Raw genomic sequence first — 15,843 nt, forward strand, 5'->3', positions numbered from 1 at the left:
GAATTTCTTTTGTTTTTGTTTGGCAATGTATCCTCTTTTTATCTGTTTATTGAACACATGATTTCTATCTCTATAAATTACAGGCCTGTGATGCCATGTTAATATTTCCTACATTTAAAATGAGCTTTTAATTAATGAGGCAAAGATAGTGGCTCCTATTCATTTGTAAAGTAACCTGATGCAGGTGGTTAAATTCTTGTCAAATATCCCATAAGTACATGTGCAGATGACTGTGTTTCTTGTTTCCAGGCAAAATATATCAGACACTTGGAACACCTGAATGAACTGAAGGTGTAAAAACTAGTCATTTTTTTAACAAGTGACCGATGTAAATATGGACAGAGCGGGGTTAAACAGCTCACAGCTCTCTCTTTATACATAAATGTGTCATAAGACGAGGTTTTCTTTCCTAAAACAGAGACATCTAAGAGCACATGCTGGTTGAAGATAATCAATAATCGCTGTGAGGTCAACATTAATGGCGCGACACTGAAGTCACACTGCTGCGCTACACTCGGAGAAGCCTGGAACAGCCCGTGTGCCAAATGTGAAAAAGGTGAAATGACAAAATATGCCCAATTCTTAAACCGTGTTCTTATTCGACCAGTTACCGGCATTGAATGACAATATATTGTGTGCTTTGAACATTCTCAGATCCAATCTGTGGTAAAGGCTTTGCTCGAGTAAAAGGAAATGTTTGTGAAGGTAATGTCTGCTTTGAGTCCATGTACACACAGAAGTTCAGACTGTTTGTGTTTAATGTGAGGGACCTGAAACACTGGAGCTGCTGTTGATCCTGTTCTGGTTTTTCTCTGCTGACTGTCAGATGTGGATGAGTGTCAAGTGTTTCCCGGAGTGTGTATCAATGGAAAGTGCATCAACACGCCAGGCTCCTTCTTCTGCCAGTGCCCTCCTGGAATGACCGTGGATGTCAGTGGCAGGACGTGCATTGGTGGGTGCAGCGTCGATGTAGTCTAGCCTCCTGTCTAACTGTTATGCATGCTGGGTTTTTATCTCCCTGGTTAAACAGTCGTATCTTTAATCTCAACTAAGATGTAAATGTGGTTTTCAGACCTGCGCACAGAGCAGTGCTACCTCACCCACGAGGACGAGCGCTGTGGGACTCCTATCTCAGGGAAGCACCGCGTGGATGCCTGCTGCTGCTCGGTGGGTGTAGCCTGGGGCCCTGAGTGTGATGAATGTCCCGAGAAGGGAACTCCGGACTACGCCCAGCTCTGTCCTCGAGGCCCGGGCTTCTCACACAGGGGTGACTTTATCAACGGTAGACCTTTCCTTAAAGGTAAGTTGACATCCACAGACTGGATCAAAATTTCTGAGCTGTTTTCCTGATCATGTGTTTCTACTCTGTACTCTAGATATAAATGAATGCAGGATGATAAACACCCTGTGCTCAAATGGAAGGTGTAGAAACACCATCGGGAGCTTCCGCTGTCGCTGTGATAACGGCTACGCCCTGGACTCGGATGAGAGAAATTGCACTGGTGAGAATTACTGACTGAAGCAATTTGCTGTTCAGTTAAAAAGGTTCCTTCACTGACTACAGAGGTGAATTCTGCAGTTGTTAGAAGAGCGTGTGTACATGCAGCTGCTGTGTTTCTGCTCAACATCAGCTATGACAATATCTCAGCTCCATTGTATCCTCACAAGTCGACCCATACTCCATCAGTCCTCCTTTCTGAACCCTTCTGCCGACACTGATTACAGCAAAGTGGTGTTAAGCCTTCATTCAGCTTTTTCAGTCTAATGGCAGTCTGGCTGCTTTGGACTTGTTGGAGCCAGTCCCTGTCGTCTGGTTAGCTACAGTACTCCTCTGCTTAAATGTGCACATATTTTTTTCGGTTTAAATGCCTGTGCCATGACTTTATTCTCAAATAATTTATAGACTCTTTGTACATAAATGATATCTGGGACCTTTTTACTCCAACATGAGTGAGATTCCAGCCCAAAGTCTTTTTGTTAAGTGTTTAAAAAAAATGTGGATTACATTCATAAGAGATCAAGCCTTTCGCTTTAGACTTGAGAAGAATCTGTTTGAAGAGTCAAGTCTGAATAAACCATCTTTAATTCAGTGCTTGATCTCATTTTATAGCTTTTCTTTTATGCTGTAACCTTTTGAGAAATATGTTGTGCTTTTAAGCTTTGTTTTGCCGAACGCAGTGAAGGATTGCGTCATTTATTTGACGACTCATCTTTCTCACCATATCTCCTCTGCCTTTGAGTTTATAATAAACAAGAGGAGCTCTCTCCTGCGCTGCTTTAAAAGGGAAGTTCTTTGTGTCTGAGTTTTGTTGCGTTGCTTTCCCTACAGACATCGATGAGTGCCGCATCTCTCCGGACCTGTGTGGACAAGGCAGGTGTCTTAACACACCAGGAGACTTTGAATGCGAGTGCTTCGAAGGCTATGAAAGTGGCTTCATGATGATGAAAAATTGCATGGGTGAGTGACAGACGCTGACACACCAACACCTGCAGACCCGGAAAAAAAAATACATGCCGTTAGTGAATTCTTCAGCTGACGATTTAGTGCAGTTACATGCAGCAGCAGCAGCAGCAGCTCTCCTTAGCATGAAATCATTCTTCTTTTTGGACATGAATTGGAAACCTGATCTCCTTAAAGTCTCTCAAGCACACCCTGTTTAAGAGGCATCTTCAGAGAGCAGAAGAAAAGTTTGCCAACCTATAAAGTTCGAGGAAAGCCTGCCACATGATCCAAGTCCCCATCACAACCCAGCCGTCTCTTCCACGCTCGCTCATGGGCAGTAAGCTCTGGATGAGGTGCTTAGGCGAACATGCCAGACCTGAAACTCTCTGTTTAGACGTCTGATGTCATCTGACATTTCCAGGCTGTGTGCATTTGTATATAAGTGTGGGTGTGTGTTAGAGAGAAGGCGAATCAAAGAGACTCTTCAGGGTTTTGAAAGGGTCTAGTCCGCACAGCCCAGGTGTCGTCACAATCGCTTTGTAATACTGCTCCATAAAGTCTGAAAGATAATTGTTCTTTATTATATTTTTAAACTGCATATATGAGGGGAACACAATCATCTACCCAGAAATACGATTTTTTTTTATATGCAGCTAAACTCTTAATGTTCTGCCATCTGTGAAAATACTTGATGCTCTATTTTTGTTCTGGCCTGCCTTTCGACGCCGTTTGATTAAATTCTTGGGAGAAATCGTACACACAAAATGGAGAGTCTCAATACTTTTGTTGGCGTAAAGCCGCCATGAGGCCAAAATTGGCGAGACAAATTTACTCGCATGCTGCGGCCACAAAAGCAGCTGGTGTTGGAAATAACGTAGGCGGGGTTGCAATCAAGAGCCGTCTGGACTGACTGGACGAGCAGGCTAACGAAAATAACTAACAAGTACAAACCCTTCTTGAAAACTTTTCTTCTTTTTTTTTTCCCCTTGCCAAGCATAAAGCTGTTAATTTCTTTCTCCTCAATCTCTCTTAATCTCATGAACAAAATAATGTGGAACAGAGAGGAATTTGTGCCAGAACGTTCTGAAGCTTGGAACAAGAAACACAAATTAAATGTTTTGACTCTTTTGGCTTCATTGGAAATTCAATGATTGTGATGTTTCAATGATTTTCTAGGTTGTCAAAATTGTAAATACTTTCATACTTATTGATACAACTTGTTTTAGAAACTACAGCCTATGTTTGTTTAATGAGAGATACTATCTCAAGGGGCTCCAGTTTTTAAAGAAAGTTCAGCTCATCAGTCATAGTTTAACCCAAAACAGTTGGGTTACTTCAATACAGGGCAGAGGACTTTTTTCTTTCCATGGTTTTGAAGCAGGTATCTACATTGTTTTATCTTTACTAGTACTTTATCCAAATGTATAATTCTGTAATCATGACAACTCTATGCTCTATTTGTGTCTGTACTGATTGTGTGTGCCTTCTTCCACCTTTAGACATCGATGAGTGTGAGAGAAACCCTCTGCTGTGCCGTGGAGGTGAATGTGAAAACACAGAGGGCAGCTTCCAGTGCATTTGCCCTGAAGGACACGAGATTGCCACTGATGGTTCAGCTTGTCTCGGTGAGTGATGATGATCTCTTCAAAGAGGAGAGTCTAGCAGGCACTTCTTCTCTGATTTTTTTCTTTAAGCACTTTTTTTTTTTTGTGCTTGAGTATGGTTTCGACCATGAGTGTGACTTCATCTCTATCGACGTGTTTGCAAAATAAGAGTCTACTTAGGTGTCAACATAAAAAAGACAAAAGAAAATCCTTTAGGAAAAAAAGTGATTTGCAATTTTGATATTGTAGCAAAAAAAGCTTTAAAATGTGTGTGACATTTTTGTGACCTTTTTTAGGTCCTGAAAAAAAAAACACAGATTATTTTTTGATTGTTTTTTTTGTATTTGTTTGAGTGAGGATGTTTCACCTCGCCTCCAAAAGGCTTCTTTCTTTTCTAAGTTCCATCTTATAGACTGACCTAGTAGTGTAAGTCTCTGTGAATCATTAGCATGCTAACTGGGTTAACGACTCAGCTAACGGCTCTGATGTGAGTCATCGTTGATTATTAGCATGCTAATGATCCACAGAGGCTTACATTTCTTGCTCTGTCCCCAGATAGTAGATCTTTAATTCTCTTGTGCTTTGTATACTTTAAAACTCATCACGTGTAGTTTATAGCATCTGGCTGATCATGCGTTAATCACTGGGTGTCACTCTGACCTAATGGAGTGTGTCAAGGTCTCAGTCCATGACCTAATGCTAACTCTCCGCCCCGAAGCTCATATATTTTTTTTACTAGCACCCAGAGAAATAAAAACAATGAAAGCATTAGTGAACACTGCCCATCTTGTCCCATCTAAGACAACGGTCCTTATTATCCACGGTGAGGCAATGAACTGAACTGTTTAAATGATGATAATGACGATAAACTTTGTTGTTTGTTTAACAGATGTCATACAGAGGGGTGGGACACAGTGCACTTAATGATGTCACATTGCTAAACTGAAATGCCTCATTTATCACCATGTGATTTGAAATCCACAATGATACATGTGTCACAAGCTGAACTCTGATTGTTGGTTTCCATTGTACTTCACAAGAGGATGGACATGGCAATCAGCTGAAACAGCTACTCAGTTAAAATCAATCTATGTCGACAATAAATTAATTGTCATTTATCAACAAATCACTGCCGGTTTGAGGTCGGACAACTTGTTGTTTTTTGGTCCTTTATTGGATTAAACTGAATGATTTGAAACTGTATAGGTTGGTTTGGTTGAGAGTTTGGGGTTAGGCTCATTCTCATATCTTTTTTATTGACTTTCTTGGATCCAACAAAATGATAATAAGAATACTGTAAGTGTGTGTGCAAACTATGAAGGGCGACTCGTTAACATCGAAGAGCACGGAACAGATTCCCTTAACTTCATGCTAACATACATTTTTAAGGATTTCAACTTTCAACAGCGATCAAGCAAATATGATGCTGATTGTTTTTGGCTTGAAACATATGGTGCATCACAATTCATTAAAAAAAGTGTGTTGGAATTGATTTATTGCCTTTTCTTTCACAGATATCAATGAATGTGAGTTGAGCGACAGGCTGTGCAGGAACGGCCAATGTGTCAACATGATTGGTCGCTACCAGTGTACCTGTGACACAGGATACAAATCTACTGAGAACAGGCTGGACTGTGTCGGTGCGTACTGAAACACATTTATCACAAGTTTCATTCTTTTGTTGCTATGGATAAAATCTGAAGTTTAAGTCCTAGCACTACATCATGTTAATGAATCTTTTTTGCCTCTCAGACATTGACGAGTGCACTATAGAGAACGGTGGTTGTGAGACTTTCTGCACCAACTCAGAGGGAAGCTATGAGTGCAGCTGCCACAGCGGATACGCCTTGATGCCGGATCTAAGAAGCTGCACTGGTAAGTCGTTTAGTGTTTGCATCTCTGATTCCATATTCATTCATAACGAACATCTTCCTAACAGCACTGAAGTAGATCAAGAGCACCGTTAAGACATACCACATTGAAGAGCTGGAAAGAAGCCGTAGTTCAAGAAACCTGGTTTATAGAGAGTAATGCTTTGATTTCAGTGGAATGTGTTCAAAGACATCCTGTAGCTGTCTGCAGAAAGAAGTAAAGACACAGTCTTAACCTGCCCTTTTGTTGCTAGATTCAAAATGTTACTGAGAAATGATGAATGATGCTTATATATCAATTGAGTAAATTGCATTTCTTGCTTCCAGGGTTTAAGGTTTTACCTCAGAGACAGGCTTCACATGTTGACTCCTGCCACTCTTTTAATTAGCAGATCCAGGTATAGAATCAGAGATCAAGGCTGTGCAGGGTATATTTCAGTGTAGTTTGTTCAGAAGATAGGCTGAAATTACATCTGAATCCTGAACTAAACTTGTTGATTTAAGAGAGTAAAAGATTGGTGAATGTACACCAGCATTTTTTTTCATACCCATAGTTTCCCCTGTAATGGAAAGAAAATGATACCCCTGTTGGAGGATGTTTTCATGTTGCAATCTTTATGGTTAACTATACTTTAACAATTCCACCTAGATTATACATTTTTACATTATACTTGCCCTTTGTGTTTTCCCATTTCAGTTTCATCTGAATGTCTCTGTCTTTAATCTTCAGATATCGATGAGTGTGAGGAGAGCCCAGAGATCTGCGATGGTGGCCAGTGTACCAACACCCCAGGGACATACCAGTGTCTGTGCTTTGACGGTTTCATGTCGTCTGAGGATATGAAGACCTGCCTGGGTAATCGACTTGCATTGCAACTCATAAAATAAAACGCTGCAGCTTTACCAGCGATAAGTAGATCCAGCTCTCAGAGATTCACTGAAAAGACAAAATGATCAACAAATGGGTTTTCCAAAATATGAGTCATCAGAAAGTGACTTAATGAGTCAGATCTACGGGGCTGTGAGAAAGAGGATAGTAATGTTGTCCTTGTTAATTTTAAAGAGCGAACATTGTGTGATTTCGGGTTTGCAGGGCGGAATGCATGACATTTAGACGTCTGGTTCCACTGAGGGAGTAAACAAAAACCTGACATCAATGATGTAAAAGCTTTTGAACACGTCTGCACAAACACATGTTCACATTGCTGCTTTATTTATGAAAAGAAAACATATTTCAAAGCCCTCATATAGTTCATTATGTTATCTTTTGTGACTTGCCTACACATATCACAGCTTATCAGGATCTTTCTGGCAGGCCACATGTGCAGCAGCTAACTCATTTTCAATTGATGAAACAGACTTTTATTTATTGAAGTTGTTGTCAGCAAATAACCATTCTCACTCTTTTTTCTTTCAACTCATGGTTTTCTCTCTTTGTGTAGATTTGGATGAGTGTGAGCTGAACTCAAACATCTGTCTGAGTGGGAACTGTGAGAACACAAAGGGATCCTTCATCTGTCACTGTGAACTGGGATACTCCGTACGCAAGGGCACCACAGGCTGCACAGGTGAGAGACACAAACACACAATTGAGCATTTTTACACAATGCAAAAACATCCTGTTAGGGAAATAATGGTGATTGGAGTGAAAGGATAATGAGTCAGTAGAGGGCTGCTATTGATTAAGGGGTGAATGAGGTGTGTGTGTGTGTGTGTGTGTGCCTATGTGGTTTTGTTGAGGACAGGACTGAAAGCAAGTCAAAGAGAAGGCGAGAAATGAGAGAATGGAAGGAGAATGAAATTCTGGCTAACCAGAAGCAGCTCTTACCATTACTTATCCTAATTCAAGAGCTCCTGTCTGACTGGATGAGAAACACGCTTACAAACACACAGAACACACTCACATGGACTAGCAGCAAAACAGCAGGACCAGTGAGATCACTGTTTTCTGACAGATGCAAGCATCAAATTGCACCTTTGTTTATTCCTTTGTTGCTCTTTCATTAAGGTCATTTAAACATTACGCGATGGTTGGAAGAGTTCTGTAGCACGTAATCACCTGAAACTGCTCCAAAACACATAAATACAGTCTTGTGCTAGTTTTGACTCACTTCTTGTGAGATATACTATTTCTGATTTATATGGCCACTTTAAAGTTTGGGGATTGAGGGCTAGTAAGAGCTCAATCAGTCATCTTATCCGGCCTCGTTTTAAGTGATCCAAGTGAGTCACAGTCACAGTCAGCAGGAGCGTGTCCTCTTCCTAATACAAATAAACAGGTCTATCTGACCTTCAAACTCATTTGCACACGCTCTTGCTCATTCTAATCCCATTAAAATGTCCATACAGTATGTTCCTTGTTTTGAGAGAGATAGAGTTGCAGTAAAGCAGCCGGTACTGATTCACAGGTTTGGAATTTTAGCCTCAGAATACCAGAGAATTAAGACGCTAATTCCTCTCAGACAAGCAGGATGTCCTGTAATAGACAAGGGAACAAAACTTGCTCATCTTCGAGAAATGGCCCACCTTCTGACGTACAAAAAGCATACGACATTGGTTGCCTTTGTTGAACAAGCTTATAAGACCATGTTGGTATGTGTGGACTTAATCTTCTTGCATGTGTAAATGAATGAGTGGTATTCTCAAGCTCGATCTGATCCAGCTGTTGATGAAGCTCCCACAGGAATTATTTCCTAAATTTTATTCCACAACACTCAGAGGCAGGGTGTGGGTATTCTTATTAAGCACTTTTGTTTTCTTAAAGTTGTGTTTTGGAAAGTCAGGAGTGGGTGGAGATGTACTAAACTGGTAAAGTTTACAATGTTGGGAGTGTCTCAGCTTTAAAGAGAAGACCAGGGTGAAGTGTTCAGCGTGTTGACTTTTATTATTCTGTAGCTAAATGAAAACACAGCCAAACAATTTGGGGGAAGGTTGTTTCACCTTAAAAACAATACAAGAAAAAGTTGTCCTTTTAGAAAATAAAGTTTTGATTCAAAAACTATAAAACTTGCCCGAAATCAATTTAAGAGATATTACTTCTACAGTGTTGCTTGGTCCGGCACAACTAGCAGCTTGTTAGGCTAACATAATGCAAAATCAATTTGCTTATGTTATAAAGGCTATTTTGAAGACGTCATAACAAAGTGGACCTCCTAACTAAACTCTACTGAACTCTTTTTACTTTTGCTACCACTGTAATATATTTCAATGATCTGAGTTATCTATATAAAACAAAAGAAGCATATGTGTTTCAATAGAAATGTAGCTGGCGACGATCATTGTGCCAGTTTTCTAACTCTAAATGAGTCCTGTCTTCTCTTGCTAATGCTACAATATTTTTTAATATCGTCTCATAAAAACCTTTTGCTCAGTAAGATGCAGGCTCTTGGGGGAGAGTGTGAGTTTTAGCAAATGTTTAATTTCGTTAATCAGTTTGATTCATTCTGTATTGCACAGTATAAAAAATAGCCTATGTTAGCTTATGTTAGAAAACTAGTTATGTTTTATATCTAACTGACATTACTTTATTTGCTAATTTTAAATAATTATTGTCTGCTTAGGCTACTGATACAAAGCCTATATTTGGATTTTTAAGCTACTATTATTCATTAGTTCATTGTGGCAAATTGGAGCAGTGATTTTGGTGGGTCAGTATTAGCTCCATGTCAGCCTGCTTGTGTGCTATTTTCTATGAGACACTTCTGTGCAGCTTGCTAACTTTACAACTTTTCCCTGCAATATATGCTATTCATACAAAACCTTTCAATATTTAGGCTACTTTATCTAAACAGTTGAATGTTTTTTGGATTCACCTTATTTCAAAACTAATAATCTGTTGCAGCAAAATGTTATTTCTGAAATAGCCTAAATGGAAAAGTCAGGGATACAGATAGAAAAAAATGGTGGACACGTTTTAAATGCAGAGAGTTGAGTATATTTCATGTTTTTTTTTGAGGATCTTGGATTGGTAGAAATATTTGTAAAACATTCTCACTCTTCAGATTTTTTTGTAGTATATTACTTCATGTTCAACTTGCCTGAACACCAGCCACCTTAAGGCCTTATTTGGACTAGCAGCCAAAATTAATTTTGATGTTCTCTTTCCAGATTGTATCCAGATTGATTTTAGAGTCACAACATCCAAAGAAATAATACATTAAATATGGTTATTACAAGTCAGACCCAAACCACATGTGGACATGTTTTGAAATGTGAAATCTACTCGTATGTTTGTAATGTCTGGACACACTAATTTAATCAGATCACTTTCAAACATTACGGGCCGCCTGTCTAATGATGTGATTCGAGAAAAAAAGACAGATTTCCTGGCATTCTAAATAAAATCTTTGACATGTTGCAAGACAGGTGGCAAACATATAGACAGGCAACCAGGCAGTCATAACTGGGAGAAAGTTAGACAGGCAGATGTGTAATTCCCTTCTATCCCTTTCTTATCCATGTTTCATCTGTCAAGCATTAGTCCTTGTTAAATCAAGCCTCTTGTTTGACACCAGCCGTGATCGCTGACACGCTTGCTTTTTACATTTCCAATTGAGAAAATGTGTTAGTGTTGTGCTCTCTGTCATCAAAGGCTTTGGGGAAATGATCTTTAATTCTGTCTGTAATCCAGGGAGATTCGCCCTCATATGAAACCCCTCATCAAATGTAGTGTAAATACACTGTAGCCTCTCCCCAGGAAGACTGTAAACCAGCAGCACTAATCTCTAATTGACAGTGCTTTAAATTACTACCCTCACACACGCACACACAAAGGAGTGTCTCACAGCCCAGGCTGATAAGTCCTCACATCTTGATCGGGTTCTTAAAATGGCTTTTCTTGATGTACAGGGACTGCCACTAAACACATGACCAATCCCTCTAAAAAAGCTCAAACAATGAGTTTTTCCAGCTCAGGGCCAGGTATTGTGTCGATCAGTGTGTTTCACAGGGTGTTTTGTTTTGGCTCAAATTAGCAGACATTATTGTTGCAGAGAGTACAGTTTCTTTTTTGTAATGGTGCCATGTTTTCAATCATGTTTTTGATTGAGATAGCTAGATAAGAACCTGCAGGATGTAAACAGAACATTATAATAGTAGCCAATTTAATTGTCTCTTAATGTTTGTTCATGTATTAGAACAGGAGGCCACATACACTAGATGGACATATATAGAGAGGTGTTTTTATAACCACTTTGTCTGCTAAGTACCTCAATATTTCATCCATTGGCAGAGTTCAGATGTAATTACAATGTCTTTCCTGTGAAGGAACGTTTATTTGTAGAGTTGGCACATTACTACATCACACTTTTATGGAAATTATATTTGGAAAAGATTGAATTTCCAAACTTGACATCTGGGGTGGTGAGAAAACCAAACACAAGCATTAAAGAGAGCTTTTACAAAAGCCTCATATGAGAGGTGCAGTGTCTGTGGATCTGCGGGTGAAGAGGAAAATCTTTGCCTAAAATAACCTCAGAAATTCTTGTTCAGGCATAGCAGACAGAACAAGGCCTCAGCATAAGGATATCGTTCTCCCTCTTAGCCTCTTTAGAGCTCTCTGGACACACTTTCACAGTGAAAATCCAGAGACTGGGCCTGCTCATTAAACCTCTGCAGGAAGGCTATTAGTATCAGAGATCATGAGAATGTCTCCATTCCCTCTGCTCTGAAATACAGCTCTCAGTGGATGAAGACAGTGACCCAGAAAGACTTAGTGCTGTTGCTCCTGCTGGCGTCTTTATAAAATACAAACCAAGCATCAAGTCACTTCCTAAAGCCAAGAACTCCCCAGGAATAAGAATGCAAATCACCATCAGAGAAATGTCTGTTTCCTTACCTGACTTCTTGTTTGTTTTCTCTTTGACAGATATCAATGAGTGTGAGATAGGAGCACATAACTGTCACAGGCAAGCCACATGCACCAACACAGCTGGAAGCTTCAAATGTAACTGTGCTCCAGGGTGGATTGGCAACGGCCTCAAATGCACAGGTAAGTCTATAGGCCTTGAATGATCAAGTAAATGCTTTTGAAGGGTCCATTGTGGCATTTATGTTTGCAATGTTTGGTAGCAATATGCATAATATGATGCATCAAAATGGAAAAAGTCTTTTTGGTAAAGGAGCCTCTTTTTTAACTGTTGAACCAAAAAATAAAGGATTATTTGAAAGGTACTTTGAGAGTACAGAAGTCTGCTAAGGCTCACCGTCCCTGTTTATGCAAATATACATGCAACCATCATATATGTCTGGTTATGTCAGACGGATCAGCTTGTTAATGAAGACTATTGAGATCAAGATCAGCTTCACACTCCCACAAGTGTTTACTGCTGTAAAGAGTCTACAACCAGTTCACCATTTACCCCCCCCGTCTGAGAAAGATCTGTTGTGTGTTGTTTTTCAGACCTGGATGAGTGTTCCAATGGTACACACATGTGCAGCAACAACGCTGACTGTCTGAACACCATGGGCTCATATCGCTGTTCATGCAAGGAAGGATTCTCTGGAGATGGATTCTACTGCTCAGGTCACATTTAAAAACCAATAACAAACCACATTTTTAGTTTTTAAAAGATGTTTACAGACTTCATTTTGTATGTGATGACAACTACAGACAGCGATGAGTGTGCAGAGAACGGCAACCTGTGTGAGAGCGGCCACTGTCTTAATCTTCCCGGAGGATACCGCTGTGAATGTGACATGGGCTTCATTCCCACTGTGGACGGCAAAGCCTGTGAAGGTAAGGCAGCAACACTTCTGACTCTGCTGGCTCCACATCTCTGCATTGGTGCCCAAACCATTAATTATGAAGAGTGATTCAAACAGGTCTGGTGTTGATCTGGTGAATGTTTGGTTTCCTGTTTGGACAAAGAACCAATCAAAAACATACCGCCTTCAAGTGGAACTTATGAGATGATGTTTTGGGCAGGGGAAGTACAAAGGATGCTTCGCAGCTAAGTGGTTGTAATCGTGAGAACGTTTCTGGGGGACTCACAACAATAATGGATTTTGCTTTGTTTCCTTTTTTATATTTGGCTGAGGATTTGCTCTGTTTTTCAGGGGCTGTGGGTGGGGGGTGGTGGGGATTACAACATAGCTTTTTGTGAGAAAGAAAAGCAAACAAAACGTAAAAATCAAATACATCGGGATCAATTGATGTTGATCATTTTTAATGTTCTGACTAAGGCTGCATCTGTCTGAAAAGAGTTCTTTACATGGCTTGTTTTCCTTTTTTGATTGTGTTTTCTTCCATTTTGCCGTGTGTCTTTGAAAAAAAAAGAATTTAGGTGGGATCAGGGTGCTTTTTTTTTGCATTACATTCTTTTGTCCTTTGTCTTTTTACTGTCTTGTTCTGCTGTCCTTTTTTTGACTGTCTTGCCGCAAAACCATTCGCCCCTCTGGGACAAATAAAGATGACATTTTGAGAAAATGTTAAAGCTCATGACAGCTTGCAGTCGTTAGCAGGTTAAGTAATGCATGAGATATTTAGAAACAAGATTGATTGGTTAAATACTTTTCTATTGTGTTTCTTGACTTTATTTATATAAAATCCTTTCAGTCTGTAAATTATGTTTTAGCTGCAGGCCTTTTTCTGTCCCACTCTGGTTATAGATCCTTAAATTGACACGAGGGAGTCAAAAGTTTGGTGTGTAACACAGAATGCAGGGGGAAAATTCCTCTTTTTCAAGTGATTGTTTTGGCTCGTAATCTTGGATCCTTGAATCTATAACCTAAATACCACACTTTTATTTCATCCAGGTTAACATGATCTACTGTGCAAAGTGTATTTTTTAGGGATATTGTAATTTGGATTTATAATTTACATGAAAAGGATCAAATGAATCGCTGGTAAGAGAAAGAGCATGATTCATGCTCTCAGAGATAAGACATTGCTGGATTCAATTGAATGAGCAGACTGACCTCATTGTGCTGATGTGTCAAACATCCTGAAATAACCTGTCCGGTTCTCTCTGCCTCAACTCAGGCAGGACTGGACATTAATGACTTGTGCAGAGTGTAATGATGTGGAAGAGCACAATTTCATAACCTTGGCTGCAGCTCTGATAGTGTATGTGTGCGTCTGTCTGAATATGTCTGGGCATTTTTTTTGCCCCAGAACTGTCATTCTTTAGCAGAGGTGAGCGGCCTTCACTTCCTATTGCTGGCTGCCAATTTTCCACCATGATCCCATGATCCACTAATCCCTCACAGCTGGGTCTCTCTGTCTCTCTCCCTCTATCTCTATGTGTCTCTCTTCCTTCTCTCTCTGTCTCTTTTACAGACATAGATGAATGTACCTTTGCTGACATCTGTGTCAATGGACGCTGCAGGAACATCCCAGGGCTTTTTAGATGTGATTGTAACATCGGTTATGAACTTGACAGGAGTGGAGGCAACTGCACAGGTAAGCCCAGTCAAAACACAGAATCCAGCTGCTTGCTCAAATGAAACTCGACTTGTGTCTAGTGAGTTAAGGAAATATGAAGGAGTTTAGAAATCATGTAGCCACAGAAAAAAATGAAATCATAGATATTGTATTTGTTGAACTCATTGCAAACATTACATACATACATATGTATACATAGAATAGACTTTTGTTGTGTCTTTTTTCTCAGATATCAATGAATGCATAGACCCAACCATCTGTATTAATGGAATCTGTGTCAACTTCCCTGGAAGCTACCACTGTAACTGCCCCGCAGACTTTGAACTCAACCCCACACGAGTGGGCTGTGTAGGTGAGACTCAACAGGTTCTCGTTCCAAATTCAAGAATTTCATTTGTCACATGCTCATAGAGATGTGCAGTGATCATCTCATGCTGTTGTGCGCGTGTGTGTTTGTGTGTACAGACACTCGCTCTGGAAGCTGCTACCTGGATGTTCGCTCACGAGGGGATGCCTCAGAGAGCTTGGACTGCTCCAATGAGATCGGAGTTGGCGTTTCCAAGGCGTCTTGCTGCTGTTCCCTGGGCCAGGGCTGGGGAAATCCATGTGAAAATTGCCCGTTTGTCAACTCAAGTAAGTCAACACAAGCAAAATGAGGACTTGTGCACTATGCATGATTTTTTTGTGCTTTAGTTCTATAGCATATTATGTAACCTCTTGACATACACTTTCAAAAACAGGTCAGTGAGGTTACATAAAACATCTCTTGGCAGCCACAGTGGAGGTTTGTGTTGCCCATCGTAGACTCAAACATTGTCAGCTCGGTTTTTTCTTTTTCTGTCAGATGTGATTCACCGTTTTCTGTTTCATCGACATGGCACAAATTCACCCAAATCCCAAAGATATAAATACACACGAGTACATTTTAAAACGTTAAGTGTGAGTTTGCTGACAGGGTTCAGGCTACTTGTGCTTGTCTTGCAATAAGTGTGTTTTTACGGTTGTTGTTGTTGTTGTTGTTGTTGCTGTTGCTGGTAAAGATGAGACAGTTTGTGCAACTTACTTGAAATTGCCAACAGATGGCTCAAAACACAGGGAATGACTCACTCTCTTGAGCTCAGGGAAATGCATGCTTCTATGACAAAAACAGAAACTTTTTTATTCTGGCTTTGTAATTCTGAGTAGCTGCAGTTATGTCCGGTCCACTGGGCTCTGTGGATCAGTTTAAGATCTGAGACGGCTGGTCAGAATAACCAAAACAGAGAGTGACAGGAAACGAGATGACGACCAGAAAAGATGCTTTCCAATCTGGGCATGTGACTAGTCACAATGTCTAACAATTTCTGTCCAAAGCCTGCAAAAAAGAAGCTCTCATTGTGGTTTGTGTGTTGTGTCATTGTCCCGGGTCAATGTTATGTGTTCTCTGTTACAGCTGAGTACAAGACGTTGTGTCCTGGAGGAGAAGGTTTCCGACCAAATCCCATCACAGTCTTTGTAGAAGGTCAGCAACATGCCTTTATTTTTCCGTGTGTGGTCACCCCT

The 15,843-nt window shown here is 40.2% G+C and overlaps 1 protein-coding gene across 1 annotated transcript in view; it reads left to right on the forward strand.

The window, feature by feature from the left end:
* fbn1 (fibrillin 1) overlaps window positions 1-15,843 on the forward strand; it is a 59,307-nt gene that overhangs the window by 23,748 nt on the left and 19,716 nt on the right. The window contains exons 22-39 of the mRNA XM_079340260.1: window positions 419-556; window positions 655-705; window positions 827-952; window positions 1,073-1,300; window positions 1,377-1,502; window positions 2,330-2,458; window positions 3,943-4,068; window positions 5,562-5,687; window positions 5,800-5,922; window positions 6,649-6,774; window positions 7,361-7,486; window positions 11,785-11,907; window positions 12,319-12,441; window positions 12,529-12,654; window positions 14,197-14,319; window positions 14,531-14,653; window positions 14,767-14,934; window positions 15,734-15,802. Of these exons, the coding sequence (XP_079196386.1) occupies window positions 419-556; window positions 655-705; window positions 827-952; window positions 1,073-1,300; window positions 1,377-1,502; window positions 2,330-2,458; window positions 3,943-4,068; window positions 5,562-5,687; window positions 5,800-5,922; window positions 6,649-6,774; window positions 7,361-7,486; window positions 11,785-11,907; window positions 12,319-12,441; window positions 12,529-12,654; window positions 14,197-14,319; window positions 14,531-14,653; window positions 14,767-14,934; window positions 15,734-15,802 (2,280 nt within the window). The remainder of the gene's footprint in view (window positions 1-418; window positions 557-654; window positions 706-826; window positions 953-1,072; window positions 1,301-1,376; window positions 1,503-2,329; window positions 2,459-3,942; window positions 4,069-5,561; window positions 5,688-5,799; window positions 5,923-6,648; window positions 6,775-7,360; window positions 7,487-11,784; window positions 11,908-12,318; window positions 12,442-12,528; window positions 12,655-14,196; window positions 14,320-14,530; window positions 14,654-14,766; window positions 14,935-15,733; window positions 15,803-15,843) is intronic.

The sequence above is a fragment of the Symphodus melops genome (assembly GCF_947650265.1).
Source record: "Symphodus melops genome assembly, chromosome: 3".
In the NCBI taxonomy this organism is placed as follows: Eukaryota; Metazoa; Chordata; class Actinopteri; order Labriformes; family Labridae; genus Symphodus; species Symphodus melops.